Source organism: Cebus imitator, unplaced genomic scaffold (genome assembly GCF_001604975.1).
Source record: "Cebus imitator isolate Cc_AM_T3 unplaced genomic scaffold, Cebus_imitator-1.0 Scaffold590, whole genome shotgun sequence".
Lineage (NCBI taxonomy): Eukaryota > Metazoa > Chordata > Mammalia > Primates > Cebidae > Cebus > Cebus imitator.
The window spans coordinates 467,179-482,261 of record NW_016107905.1 but is presented as its reverse complement, the minus strand read 5'-3'; the positions used below and the strand labels follow the sequence as shown (position 1 = coordinate 482,261).

General features: G+C 44.6%; 1 protein-coding gene across 5 annotated transcripts in view; it reads left to right on the top strand.

Annotated features, from left to right (window-relative positions):
• The window catches only part of SMOC1 (SPARC related modular calcium binding 1), a 156,277-nt gene that overhangs the window by 62,197 nt on the left and 78,997 nt on the right, over positions 1–15,083 (top strand). For all 5 annotated transcript variants that reach the window (XM_017516500.2, XM_017516502.2, XM_017516501.2 and 2 more), the window contains exons 2-3: positions 5,096–5,261; positions 6,382–6,494. In XM_017516500.2, coding sequence (XP_017371989.1) covers positions 5,096–5,261; positions 6,382–6,494 — 279 coding nt within the window. The remainder of the gene's footprint in view (positions 1–5,095; positions 5,262–6,381; positions 6,495–15,083) is intronic.

The following is a 15,083-nucleotide window of genomic DNA, read 5'->3' as shown; positions in this document are numbered from 1 at the left end:
ATGGTCTCAATCTCCTGACCTCGTGATCCACCTGCCTCAGCCTCCCAAAGTGTTGGGATTACAGGTGTGAGCCACTGCCCCTGGCCTTTTCTTTTCTGTCTTTCCCTCTTTTTTCTTTTCCCTCTCTTTTCTTTTCTTTCTTTTTTCCCTCCCCTCCCCTCCCCTCCCCTCCCTTCCTTTTCTGTCACCCAGACTGGAATACAGTGGTACCATCATGGCTCACGGCAGCCTTCACCTCCCAGCTCAAGTGATCTTCTCATCTCAGCCTGCCAAGTAGCTAGGACCACAGGCATGCATTACCATACCTAGCTAACTTTGAAACATTTTGTAGAGACAGGGTCTGTTTATGTTACCTAGGCTGGTCTTGAACTCCTGAACTCAAACAATCCTCCCTCCTTGACCTCTCAAAGTGCTGGGATTATAGATAAGAGCCACCGTACCTGGCCTCAGGTATTTCTTTATAGCAATGCAAGAATAGCCTAACATACTGTCTAATTTCAAAATGTAGAAACTATTCTCAGGATCAGCTTCTTTTTTCTGTTAGTCCAATCAATCTTCATCTGGCTCAACTGAGGAAAATTTGATTGAGGACTATGCTCCCTCCTCTCTCTTCTCCTCTTGGTTTGTTTACTTTATAACTGGGCTGTTGCTACCGCGACTAGCCACATGTGGTCATTTAAACTTAAATTAACTAAAATTAAACATAACTAAATGTTTGATTTCCCAGTTGCATTAGCTACATTGCAGTGCTTAATAGCCACATGTGGTTTGTGGCTGCTGTACTGGACGGCACAGATACAGAACATGTCCATCATCTTGAGAAGTTCTATTGGACTGTGTGGCTTTGGAGTGTTCCAGAGTCTCTCGGATTAAGTCTTTTCTTACAGCCTCTATCTTAATAGCTCCATTGTGTCCTGTTAACCTGCTCCTTGTCTCCACCCTAGATGGAGAGCGGGGACCATGTTGGTTACATGTTGCTTCCTATGCTGCTAGCATTGGGCTCACTGTTGGTGATCGCATATTGAGTACAGAGCAGAGGAACAGATGAAGGAACGAACTGGAGGGTTACCTAGTCCTCAGTGTTTGTGGACACAGAGTAATCCCTTTGAGGCCCTGGAGGTTTGGGTGATCTTATCCTAATAAGGTAGCCATAGTCATCCAGTTAAAGCTCCATTTTATAGTGCTGTGTGTGTGTGTGTGTGTGTGTGTGTGTGTGTGTGTGAAAACAATCGCAAATACACACAGTTCGTAAAACAGATGAAAGTGAGACACCATAGTCGATTGAAGATTGTCAATGACCCCACGCTATTGCTGAATTTTTTATTTGGTCTCAGGGACCAGTAATTTCTAGACAGGAATATTTTGGGCACTCTTCTGAAACGGAGAATGATCTCTGTGTGTTGGGAAGGGAGGGGCCTCTGAAACTCTTTAACCTGTCTGTTTGCAGACAGAGTGTTCCCCTTGTTAGGAAGCTGGTCTCTGGTACAGCTGCTGTGGCCTCTCTCTTGGCGTAGAGCAATCCATTTTCAAACCAGTTTTTTGGCCTGCTGTTCAACTTCGCAGGGACGCTGGCAGCTCGCCTGTCCCATGAGCTGCAGTGTAGGCAACTAGGCAACCTCAGTGGGTTTGAAAAGAAACTTTGTCTTCCTCTCCTTTTTTTCTATGTGTTCTCTTAAACTGTGCCCTCCTCACTTAAATTCCAAAGAAAGGAGATGAACAAGAACTTATACGTGACTTAGGATATGTTAATAATTGAATCTTCACATGACCCTATGAGGCAAGGTTTGTTGCTACTCTCATTTTACAGATGAGAAAACCAAAATTAAACAGCATGTGGGTGCTGGTGCTGGGATTGACACCCATGACTGGGCTCCAGAGCCATGCTTCTAATCACTAGGCCCCACTGCCTTTCATTATAACAAACAGAAACACTGGTCCACTCGCAAAAACAATTTCACAAAGTCAAAATCTATTGACCAAGCGCCTACTGTGTGTGCCAGACGCCAGATGCTGAGCATCCACGTGAGACAGCCCTGCCCTCCAGGCAGGTCAGGACCAGCATGAGATGCTCCTGATGAGAGTTCTTGTTCTGGGGTGGAGTGAAGGTGGCAGACTCTGGGCAACCTCTGTCCACATGTAATGCAGAAGTGGGACGGGAGAACATGGCTGAGGAGAAGGGCAAGGCTCAAAGCATGGGGGCATGAGGGGTGGCCCCAGGGATCCCCAGGGGTGGCAGGAGCCTGGGAGGCCAGGCCTGTCATCCCACTGGCCGGTGTTGAGGTAATGCCATGTGGGAGATACTGCTACAGGGCTGCAGTCCTCCCACGAGTAACAGAAGGCCCCAGAATTGTGCTAGAAGCCAGGGGAAGGTGTTCACAGGCAAAGCAGACATCGTTCTCTTCTGCATGGAGCTCAGAGTTGGGGATTCCATTGTTAACCAAATCACACCAATGAATTCATCATTACAAACTGTGTGAAGAGCCATGAAGGAAAAATGAAGTGTGAGAGGGTATTACAGGAGATCATCCTCACCTGGGAGAGTCAGGGAGGGCCTCCAAGAAGAGGCAGCCTGCGCCAGAATCCGAAGTAGGGTGGGAGGGAATGGAGAAGGAGCATCATGGCTGAGGGCCTGGAGGTAGCTCATTTGAGAAATGGGAAGCAGGCCTGTGTGCCCTACCACCAGGGAGCAAGGGGGAGCAGGGAAGAGAGAGCAGAGGGCCAGAGAGGGGCCCCCGGGTCCAATTCTCACCAGGCCTGGGAGATGATGGAAGGGCCCCTGAGCAGTGGGACACACCGCTCGCGGGTTTAAAGCAGGGGCAACTCAAGGGAGATTGAGGCTGGGGAGCCTGGGCAGGAGTTACCTGTGGACAATGCTGTCCTCTCCCACCTCCCCTGCCAGCTCACCCCTCCTCCACGCGGCAGTCCTGGAGGCAGTGAGCTTCCTCTGGAGATGATGATCTGTGTTATTTATTGTTACCCCTGAGCACTGGACTCAATCAAATGCTGTGCTCATGAGACACTATCCAGATATTTCCCTCTGGGCCCTGGGCAAGATTCAGGTCCGACCTGTGAGTGTGTGGGAGCCCAGGGCATCTGAAGAGAAAGCTTAATTTCACTGTTCATTTGGACAAGGCCAGTGCAGTGGCTTCAGCCCTCAGCTGCTCCATCCCTGTGCTAGGTAGCCAGCAGCCAGGCATGAGGTCCAGGCCTCAGAGGAGACTGGTTTTATAGCTGGGAGGTGGTCTGGATTTATGGACAGGCTCAGGCCCTCTTTGAATTTGGCCAGTGTGGCGTGTGTGCTTCCAGTAGTCCCTGACGGGTGTGGGATTACCTCTGAAACTTTCTCTGCTGACCTGGAAAAGGGTCAACAAGTTCCCATCTATTTGCTTCATGCAAAGGGCCCATAAATACATCTGAGACAGAGTTTGCATTCACACCTTCCCAAAACCTCTATGAGCTTGGCATGATTACATAGTCAACTCTACCATTACGGATGGCCTGATGTGTGCTTGTGACATTGCCATTCATTATTGTGGGACATTCATTCCCTCAGCCTAGTCTGATGGAGCCTTGTTCTGTGTGACCAGGGCTCTGCTATATGGGAGTGGATAAGAGTGGATCCAGGTCTCAGGGCCCGTACAGTCTAATCGTGGGTTATGGAACAGAAGCTCATGGGTTGTAATGGCCCAATTATTCTTCTCCAACTGCATTCTGTTGTTGTTACCAGGGGGGTCCCTGATATAGCAGTTCATGGTTAAGTAACTTTGGAAGCTGCTTCATTGTATATGCCTCTTGATCTGGTTGATTGTTGTATAACAAACTACCACAAAACTTAAAGACTTAAACAATTTGTTATTATAATCTCTCTCAGTATTGTGGGTTAACTGGGCTCAGCTGGGTGGTTTTCATGCAGTCATTTATTTTTGTCTCTGTGAGGTGCAATTAGATGACAGCTGAGGCTAGACTCACCTGAAGGCTTCTTCACTCAATGTTTCTGTGTCTGGGTTGGTTGGGCATTTCTCTCTCCACATGGTTTTGACATATGTTAACTTGGGCATCCTCACAGTATGGTGGTCTCAGGGTTGTTAGGCTTCTTACATGGCGCTGGTTTCCTGGAGAATAGGTATTACAAGAGGCCCAGGAAGGAGCTGCAAGGCTTTGTATAGGCCAACTTTGAAGTCCTCAGACACCACTTCCATAGCATTTTCTTGGTCAAGCAAGTTCCTGAAACCAGTCCAGATTTAAAGGAGAGGAAATTAGACTCCATAGCTAAATGGGAGGAGTAGCAAATAATTTAATTAAAAATTTAATTAAAAATAATTAAGCTATCTTTAATTTACTATGCGTCTTGGAAGTTCACAATGCATAAGAATGTATCAGAGTCATCTGAGAAGTCCTGCACCAAGAAAATCTGCTTAACTTAGCATTTTCCAAGCTGATTATTATTGTTATTTTAAAAATCAGGATATCTGTTTCTCACAGAAAATTATTTGACTTGTATTCTGCCAGAGAGAGGTAGGCAAAAATGGGAGGGATGGTAAGATTTGGAGCTCACTACCATCTAACAAATAAAACTTTCCAGAGATGGAATTGGGAGATTTATGGTGTGTTCCTGATTTGAGGATGTACCCAGATAGAGGCTGCATGGCCATCTGCGTGGATGGAGAGGCTGGACAGCCTGGAGGGTAAAGCTTTGATTTTACTTCTGACACATTTAGATTCTGACTCAGTCTCCACTACTTATAGCTATATGGCACCGGGCAAGTTGCATCTCTGGGCTTCCATTTCCTTGTCCACAGAATAAGGAGTTACTATTTCATGGGTTTTGAGGACTGAGATCGTGGATGTGAATGACTTGGCACAGTGCCCGTTAATAGTCAGTGATCGTTAGACATTATTGTTCTTATGGTGCATAGAGGATGCCTTCCTTGGTTAGACTTTGTGGCTGCTCCTTTCCCTTCACCTTTAGGGTTTTATTTGGGTTTATTCGGGACTCACTTTCTAAAGGCAAACCAGTACTGTTGTAAGTCATGGACTCGCCCCTACTTTTCTTGCAAAAGTAACCTCTGTGCCCTTTCACTTTTTTCCAACCTAGTTTCTAATAAGTGACCGTGACCCTCAGTGCAACCTCCACTGCTCCAGGACTCAACCCAAACCCATCTGTGCCTCTGATGGCAGGTCCTATGAGTCCATGTGTGAGTACCAGCGAGCCAAGTGCCGAGACCCGACCCTGGGTGTGGTGCATCGAGGCAGATGCAAAGGTGAGTGTGCGCACCCTCCCCCAAGCCGAGGAGAGGCTCCTGGGCACCCCATCTCCCTCCCTGTGCTTTCCCAGCAGGGGAGCTTGGAATGAGCCTGTCCACTCATTTTGCTTTCCTATCTCTCCACCCCTCCCACCAGGGCAGAGGGAAGAAGGCCTGCTCTACCTGAAGGAATGAACATTTTTCTGTTTCTCAAACACTGCTCCCAGGCTACGGCTTAAAGAGATGAGCTTCTACCTGGCAAATGCTTTCCTTTTTCTTTTTTCTTTTTAAAGAGGTGCATAAAATGGCAAGACATTATTGCTGGTTCCTGAATAGTGATTCCAGATTGTTGGCTAACAGATGTCTTTTGTTTGTTCTGCTCGCCTGTTTAAAAACAATAAAAAGCATTTGGGATAACGTCTAAAAATTGGGAGAGTTAGTGAAAAAATTCTGGCTGTTTGTCCTTCTGTTCCAAAATTGGAAAGTCTGGTAACATTAGGTCTATGTTCCTACAAAGCAGCACATGGCCAGACCTGCATAACAGCTACCCCTTTAAAGGGGAGCCTGTTCTCCAGTTTGCCACAGTCTTCAGCACTCCCTATAGTCTCTCAGAACGAAATGCCATTCTTCTCATACCTAGCTGGTTACTCTAATTTGTATCTCTTTCCCTGAGTCCTGTACATACTTGAACCTGTGACCCTGGACTGCTTAGAGCCATCACAGGAATTGTAGGTGGCTAAGCTGGCTGTGCTGCAGCCTTTGATTTTCTAAAGAAAATGTTTGCAATTTTTGAACCACAAGACATGATGGAGCCCCTGTTGGGCTTACTAGTTTTAGGATAAAGCCAGCAAAAAATAATGGAAGTAAAACATTTTTTTTCTCTCTGGCGAGGGTAGAGGTACTTGGGAGAAAAGACAGGCAGAGCTTGGGATAAACATGACTCCGCCCTCTTCTCTGAATGACATACGAGGAGGGCGCGCTGCGCAGCAGTCACTAGCCACGGCCCTTGTAGGCTTGGACAAGCCAGTTGGTTGTGTGTGGGTCCCGCACAGGTGGAGTGGTTTTCTTAGCCTTTTTGTCCCCGGGCCCCAGTGCGGAATCCAAGTGAAATATGAAATCTGCTCCTCTCCTCTTTCAGACGCTGGCCAGAGCAAGTGTCGCCAGGAGCGGACCCAAGCCCTGGAGCAATCCAAGAGGCCTCAGGAAGCTGTGTTTGTCCCAGAGTGTAGCGAGGATGGCACCTTTACCCAGGTGAGGCCTTGGACAAACCTCTTGGGCTCTTTCCTGGACGCAGGCAGAGGGGAGGCTTCCTGAGATCATGAGGGCTGCTTGGCGCCTTCACTTTCTGGGAAACAGTTGAGTGAGTGGCTCTTCGGCTCCCCTCTGCACTGCCTTTCCCCTCCCTGGCCCTCCACACCACCTCTTGCCAATTGGCAGTAGGTCCTGAAAAGATGCATGGAAGCTCGAGCCAGGAAACTGGCATTGCTTGGTCCCCATCCTCCCTGCTGGCTGTCTCCTCGGAGGGCCAGACCTGTGCATTTCTCTGCTGTCAAATGTAGGCTGATTATTTTTCTTATTCCTGCCAGTTTCCATGGGCAACCCTGGTATTCCCTTCCCTGTTTATTGCTACCCCCTACCCTCCCTGCTTTCTATCCCCAGTCCTTGAACAAAGCAGAGACCTTTTTGAGCACAAAGTGTACTATGGTTCTTGGAGTGTGTGTGTGTGTGTGTGTGTGTGTGTACACACAGGGGTATGCATATACTCAGATTTTAAAACCTAAGTCAGGCAGTCCTACCTCTCATGTTGCATGATCTTCTGGTTAGTGCACTGTCAAGGTAATGCTGACTCTGTTGATCTTGGCACAGACTACTTCTTGTTTTTGAGCCAGGGTCTCACTCTGTTGCCCAGGCTGAAGTGCAGTGGTGCAGTCATAGCTCATTACAGCCTTGAACTCCTGGGATCGAGCAATCCTTCCACCCCAGCCTCCCGAATAGCTGGAACTATAGGCACATGCCGCCACACCCAGCTTATTTTAAAAAATATTTTTTAGAGATGAGGACCTTGCTATGTTGCCCAGACTGGTCTCCAAGTCCTGGCCTCAAGTGATCCTCCTACCTCAGCCTCCAAAATTGCTAGGATTATAGTGTGAGCCATCATACCTGGTCTTGGCACAGACAATTTAATAAACACAGGCAGCGGTGGGATGGAAAGGTGCTTCTCAGGAAAGTTTCTGAGCTGCTTCCTCCTGTGCAGGGGCTTGTGGCGGAGGTAGGGGCAGCCTGGGAGGTGGGCAGCTTCTGTGAGCATCGGATATGGTGCCAGCTAGGTGAAGGTGCTGTCCTGATGGAAGTGGGGAAGGCCACCAGCCAATGGTGAGCTTAGCCAGATGGTTGGGAATAGTCCTGGTACCTGCAACTTCCTTTGTTTAATCGAACAAGTGAAATATGAAATCCGCTCCTCTCCTCTTTGGGGGAATCCTGCTGTTTCAGAGCCAGGGGCAGAGGCTTCAGGGATTTAAAAGCTTCCCTGTAATTCTCAGTCAGTGCAGCAAACGGTAGATAGGCTGGTCTGTGGTGTGAGTGGTTTCAGGTTTCATTTCCAGGTGGAACACAGCGGATTACTGATTTGAGACTAATTTTCTGTTGAGACGGAAATATAGAGGGATGAGGAGGTTGGGAATTGGATATCAGCTTTTAAACATTTTCCGGTTGATCCAAGTGGACAGCCAGGCTTGATAGTGGCTGGGTTAAACTGACCTTCGTTGCTGACCCTGGGAGAGGTGCTTTTCTTTTTTTTTTTTAAAAGATGGAGTTTCACCGTGATGGCCAGGCTGGTCTTGAACTCCTGACCTCAGGTGATCCACCCACCTCGGCCTCCCAAAGTGCTAGTCTTACAGGCGTGAGCCACTGCGCCCTGATGGGAGAGGTGCTTTTAATTCATTTTGTCATTTAGGCCTCACCACAAGCCTGTAAGGTAGGTGTCGTTATCCCCATTTATAGATGATGCAGCAGGCTTGGATGTAGAGGGCAGAGCTGGGGCTCAGACTCACGAATCCCTAACTCCAGAGCCCTTGCAAGCCCTCCATGCTCTGCTGGCTCTCTGAGCTGGCAGCTTTAAAGGAGGCTCTGAGTGTGCTCTGGAAGGAGCCAGTCTGGTGCTCCGTTGAGAGCGCTGCTCCTGGAGCTGGACGCCTGGGCACGAAGCTCAGCCCTCACCCTGCAGGTGAGTCACTGACCTTCTCTGGGGTCAGAATTGCCTTATCTGAAAAGTGGAGCTTGATTATTATATTGCTTATCTGTTTTTATTCATTATCGTCATATGTAAAAATAGTTGTTGTATATTATATATTCCTATAATTACTATTGTTAATGATCATCATTATAGCTTCCCTCATTAGGTTGTGATGAAGATAAAATCAGCTAACACATATAAAACACTTGGAACACATAAATAATATGTAAGTTTTATCATGATCATGATCATGATCATTATTCCCATCTCTACTGTAGCTCTGCTACTCAAATCTTCCTGAGATCTTACGGTCGATACCACTATACCACTTAAGAAAAAAACCTAAACCTTTTGTTGAAAATCCCCAAGTTGGAAGATTGATGAACTATTCCATCAATTAAAAAAAAAATCTGTTTATTCTGGAAAAAAGAATGTGGGTGATGTTTGTATGTATTTAAAACTGCCTTGCTAAGAGTTCATGTCTGGGGGAGGAATCAGACTTCTCTCACATTAGTTTGGGACTGAGACAGGGTGAAGGTAATGGAGGGGAGTGGAGTCTGTGGCCACAGGCTTTTTCTTCCTCCAGGCCTGTGTAATCCTGGGTGTGTTGCTTATAGGAACGGTTGACCCCTGCCCTCCTGATTCCGAAGTGTTGGATACCTCATGACAGACAGCCCACTGGCCAGCTTTTGTTTTGGTGAGGCCAGGCCAGACCAGGTGGTGTTTCCTGGGGAAGGGAACTTCCAGATTAGTCCAGGCTAAATTGCTAAACGAGAGGGTCCCTGAAGTTCAGCAAAAGTTGTGTAGATAGTGAAGAACCCTTCATGTGTTTGACATGCTAAGCACTGCCATGTGTCTGTAGGCTGAAGGCTAGCTTACCCTGGTGGGCAGCCAGATGGCCAGACAGTGGGCCCATCCCAGCTACAGTGATTGAAATGGATGTGCTTTTCCCGCTGATCAAAGACACTGCAATAACTTCACAAAATAAGGCTGCCTCTTCGAGTGTGCTTCAGTCACGTTGACAGGCTGCCAAAATGCTGGGAGATGAATGCTTTCCCCTTTCTCCAACCTCCATCACTTAGTTGGGCTTTTTTTTTTTTCCCCCAAGACCAACCCAGAGATAAACTACATTACTTTAATATTCTTTAGAATATTGATATGCACACATTGTGATATTAGTAACATATTTTAGCCTGATGAATTATTACACAGTAACCCTCTCTTGAAGTTTATGGGGGGAGTGATGGGACTCTAATGGGATTGGATTTGTCTGGCACGGGACACAGCTTGAGACCACATGACTGACTTGGCTTTAATGGGCCTCATGTGGGACTCGCTGGCCTCTGTCCTTTTCCTTTGTTTTTCCTTGTCCTCTTCCCTCCCTACCTCCAAGCCCAGCTCACACACAGGAGTGGCTCAGCCTTCCTCTTTCTGTAGCAGCAACACTAGAGCTGTACATGAGATCATGTTAGACTTTTAAAGGTCTCGAAACCTAGGCCATGTCCCAGACCACTAAATAAAAATCTGGGAGTGGGACACGGACATTGTGTTTTTTGGTGCTCTCCCAGCGACGCCAATGTTCGATCAAAGTTTCTAACTGTTTTTGTAAGGACTTCATCAGTCTTGTTTCTTGATTGCATCCTTAGGATGTGGAGTTTAGCCTCTTCGGTGACCTGTTGAGTAAGGTCAGGAGCTATAGGCTTTGTCCTTTGGTATGGTCTTATCTGTTTTCTTTTCTGGGTATCTGGAACACAACTCCTGACATCTGTTCTACCAAGTCCTCTGCCAAGTGGTTGCCTGGTGCCCAAGCTGATTAACGGAAATCTCAGCTGCAGTGGAAGGGTATTGGACTGTCACCATCAGGCTGTGTTGGCTGGAGCTTGACAAGTGTGTGCATCGCTGAATGACAATGATGCCCACTTTTTATTGAGTGCTATCAGTTGCTAGGGCTATGTTTTACACCCATTAATCTTCACTACAACCTTTTGAGATAGTTATTAATACCCCCATTTATAAAGAAAAACTGGCTGGGCGTGGTGGCTCACGCCTGTAATCCCAGCACTTTGGGAGGCTGAGGCAGGTGGATCACAAGATCAGGAGTTTGAGACCAGCCTGGCCAACATGGTGAAGCCCCATCTCTACTAAAGATACAAAAAACTAAATTAGCTGAGCATGGTGGTGGGTGCCTGTAATCCCAGCGACTCAGGAGGCTAAGGCAGGAGAACCGTTTGAAGCCAGGAGGTGGAGGTTGCAATGAGCGGAGATCGCGCCATTGCACTCCAGCGTGGGAGACAGGGCGAAACTCCATCTCGAAAAAAATAAGAAAAGCAAAATTGAGTTTCAGTGGGGTTGAAACTAGGTTTTTCTTTTCTTATTTTCTTAGGGACTTGAGGTCCCTAAGCTTAAGACAATTTGTACCCACGCTTGCCTAATATCGAGGGCTGTGCTCCTAACTTTTTTGGGCTACAGAAGTGGCCTTGATGCATATATATTCAATTTCTATCACCATTGTTGTTGCAGAAGGTCTCTTTCTAATGCTATTGACTAATCAACACAACAAACATTTTAAAAACACAATCTGTTATTATGGAAATTTAAAAAATATACAACAAAGTAGAAATGATAGTATAATGAACATGTACCCATCACCCAACTTCAACAATGATTAACACATGGCCAATTCTGTTACATATTTATCTCATTTCCATCTCCTGCCCCAGACTGGATTGCTTCAAAGCAAATTCCCAGACACAATATCTTTTCATCCCAGACATTTCTGAGCTCTGCTAAATTCTGGGTTGTGTGCTGATTGCTAGGGAGGATTAAAAAAATGTGACCTCTGCCTTCAAGGAGTTTACATGCAGAAAAGAGATTAAGACATATGGTAAAGTAACTATATAAAAGATAATATACATACAATTTATAATAGTTCAAAAGCCCATTTATAAGTCAATTATTTGGAATGCTTAATGCCTTTTATTGTTAGGAAAATATAAGCAAATTTTAAATTTTTGGACACAAATACCTTAAACAAAGCTGAAACAAAACTGAACATAGTGGCACAAGCCTGTAGTCCCAGTTACTTGAGAGGCTGAGGCTGGAGGATTGCTTGAGCCCAGGAGTTCAAGGCTTTGTTGCTCTGTGATTGCACCTGTGAATAGCCACTGCACTCCAGCCTGGACAACATAGCAAGACCCTGTTTCTAAAAAGAGAAAAACTAAATTAAAAGCAAACAACACACATTAGCTTTAACAACAAAGAGCTAATCTTACGTAAAGAACTCTTACAATTCAGAAAGAAAAAGGTCCTAGTAGAAATGTGGGCAAGAGATAGCAATAAACAGGTCATACAACAATAACAGTAAGTGAATAAGAATGATGTTATCGTCATCATTTCAGAAATACAAATAAAAATGCTGATGAATATTTTTTGCTTACTAAATTAGCAAAAACTGGGAAAAGATGATGATGCTCAGAGTTGGATAAAGGGAAAAGGCTACCCCTCCATTGCAGTTGGGAAAATAAATTGGCACTGACTTTTTAACGGGATAATTTTGCCATATGGGTCAAAAGTCCTCAATCGTGTTCACATTTTGGGTCTGCAATTCCACTTCTAGCAATTTATTCTAAGGAAGTAACTAAAAGTATGTGAAACAAGTCACAAGGATTTCTATCCAAGTTCTGTTTAGAGTGGCAAAAATCTGGAAACAACCTAAATATCCAATACTAGAAAATTGCTTAAACAAATGACATAGCCACACTGTGCAACCTGCAAACACATGTGTGGTAGAGGCTTATTTTATATATTTGTGTATGTCTGTATATTAAGGATTTAATTAGCCAGATAATTAAGACAATAACTATTTTCATTTTTTTTTCTAAATAGAAAAGCTACACATTCTGTTAAAAACAATTCTGACAGTACAGAAGTACATCAGGTAGAAAGATTAAGCCAGTCATGTCATCCCCCTGAAATAGCAACAGTTAAGTCTAACCCTCTAGATTTTTTCCTGTGTGTACTTATTGTCATTATTTAGGACAAAAATGGTGTAATGCCATGTATTGTTTTATAATATTTTCTTAGCTAATTATATTATGGGCTTATTTCCCGGTAAGTTACATATAGCACTGTCTCGTTTTAAAAATGTCTGCATTGATTTCATTGTATGAATGTATTATGAATCCTGGAAGTTTTGGGGATTAAATTTCCAGCAGCTGTCTACTGTGTCAAAAGGCCGTGCCCTTTTTAAGGCATTTAATGCTCGCTACCACATCGCTTTCCATAAATGCTTAGCAACCATGTGGTTGATTATTGGTTGGTATGAGACTCATTCACAAGACATTTTAATTTTTTGTGTAGACAGATTATAGTTCTAATAATATTATAGAATATAAAACTCTATTCGTTATGTAACTTCTGTATGGAAAAAAAAAGTGTTGTTTCCTGTCTTTGAGCTCCGTGGTGCAGGACCAATCTTTCTCGAAATAGCTCCATGGGCACTACCACTTTTCCCATTTTTCTCATTCTAACCTCTGCTCCCCTCCAACAGTGCACACATGTATATAATTTTTTGTTTCCTGAGGTCATTGCATATAGGGACCCCGGGAGATGTAATTTCTTCTTGATGATGCTTTGTTCTGAAGTTGGAAACTTAAAAAATGTTCTGTGGTTTTTTGACAACGGCAGTGGGCTCTGTTGTCATTTCTGTAGTTCTTACTATTGTATTTCCTAAAACCTAGGGAAATACACACTTGTTTCCTGAGTGCCCAGGGTTGGACTATGAAGCAGATCTTATTGTTCCTTTTTAGCTCCCCAGCCGCACATGGGCCTTTTTGTCTTTGTGTGGAAAGAGCTTCCCTAGAGTAACAGTGCGGTGCTCTCAGACAGTGTAGAGGACTCTGTAGGTGAAGTGCTGAGACCTGGGTGCGTCTGGGAGCTGGAATGTTTCCGAGCTTCTCCAGCCGCGGTTGGCCCCTTTGGATGCTGCGGAAAAAGTGGGCTCTGTGTGGAGGGTGCCCTGCTTTATAAAGACCTCCCCCGCCTTTTGGTCTGTGGACAATGCCAACTTTTTTTTTTTAAGGCAGTCATACTCCTAAAAATTCAAGCCTATCTTTTATGTGCAGATGGCATAAATGGTAAATGGACCCCACTGTTGGGCAAATTACTACTTTTCTTTTTAGTTACATGCTCAAAAAACATATTAGTATTACAGTGTGAACATCTACTGTGTCCAGGGCATCTTACTACTTGTTTTACATGTGTTTTTCATTGAATTGCTTTTGTTCCAAACGAGATAATGTATAGTGATAATTTATACAAAATGCCTTCCATTTAGCACATAGTTGTTGCTTAGCAGATGTTAGTTTTCTTCTTCTTTAGGTTCTTGGTTTGCTCAGTTGCAAACTGGAAGAGTTGAACTCTTTTAGAGGTTGGCAAACTGTGATCTGCGGACAGGCTGCCTCTTTCTATTCTTTAAAATAATAACTGTATTGACATATAGTTTGTGCACCATAGAAGTTGCCATTTTTAAATATACAATTGAGTGGTTCTTAGTAAATTCACAGAGTTGTGCAACCATCACCATTATCTAATGCCAGAACATTTTTATCACGCAAGAAGAAATTCTGTACCCATTAGCATTCACCTCCAATACCTTTCTCCTCAGCCCCTACTACTCCTAGGTATCTGCCAACCGTTAATCTACTTTCGATTTCTGTGATTTGCTTATTCTGGACATTTCATACAAATGGAATCATAATATGTGGTCCTTTTGCCTGGCTTCTTTTACTCAGCATAATGTTTTCAAGGCTCAGCCTTATTGTAGCATGAATCAGTACTTCATTCCTTTTTATTGTCAAACAACGTTCTGTTGTTTAGACATACCTCGTTTTACTTATTCATTCATCTGCTGATGGACATTTGGGTTGTTTCTATATATTTTTTTAATTTTGTATTATTATTTGAGATGGGTTCTCTCTCTGTTGCCCAGGCTGGAGTGCAGTGGACCGATCTGGACTCACTGCGACCTCTACCTCCCGGGCTCAAGCGATCCTCCCACCTCAGCCTCCTGAGTAGCTGGGACCACACGTGTGTGCCACAGCACCTGACTAATTTTTGTATTTTTGGTAGAGATGGCGTTTGCCGTGTTGCCCATGCTGTTCTCAAACTCCTGAGCTCAAATGATCTGCTCACCTCAGCCTCCCAAAACATTACAGGTGTGAACCACCACACCCGGCCTGTTTCCATTATTTTGGCTGTTATAAATACTGCTATTGTGAACATCTGTGGACATGTTTGTGTGGATGTGTTTTCAATTCTCTTGGCATACACCTCCTTGTCAGCACTTGCTATCTTCCCTCTTTCTTATTATCTTTTCTAGCGGGTGTGAAGTGGTATCTCATTGTGGTTTTGATTTGCATTTTCCTAATGACTCATGACGTTGAGCATCTTTTCATGTGCTTTTTGGCTATTTCTGTATCTTTGGAGAGATGTCTATTCAGATCCTTTTCCCATTTCTTAATTTAGTTACTTATCTTTTTATTATTGAGTTACAAGAGCTATTTATATATTCTAGATAGAGGACTCCTTTTTTTTTTTTTTTTTTTTTT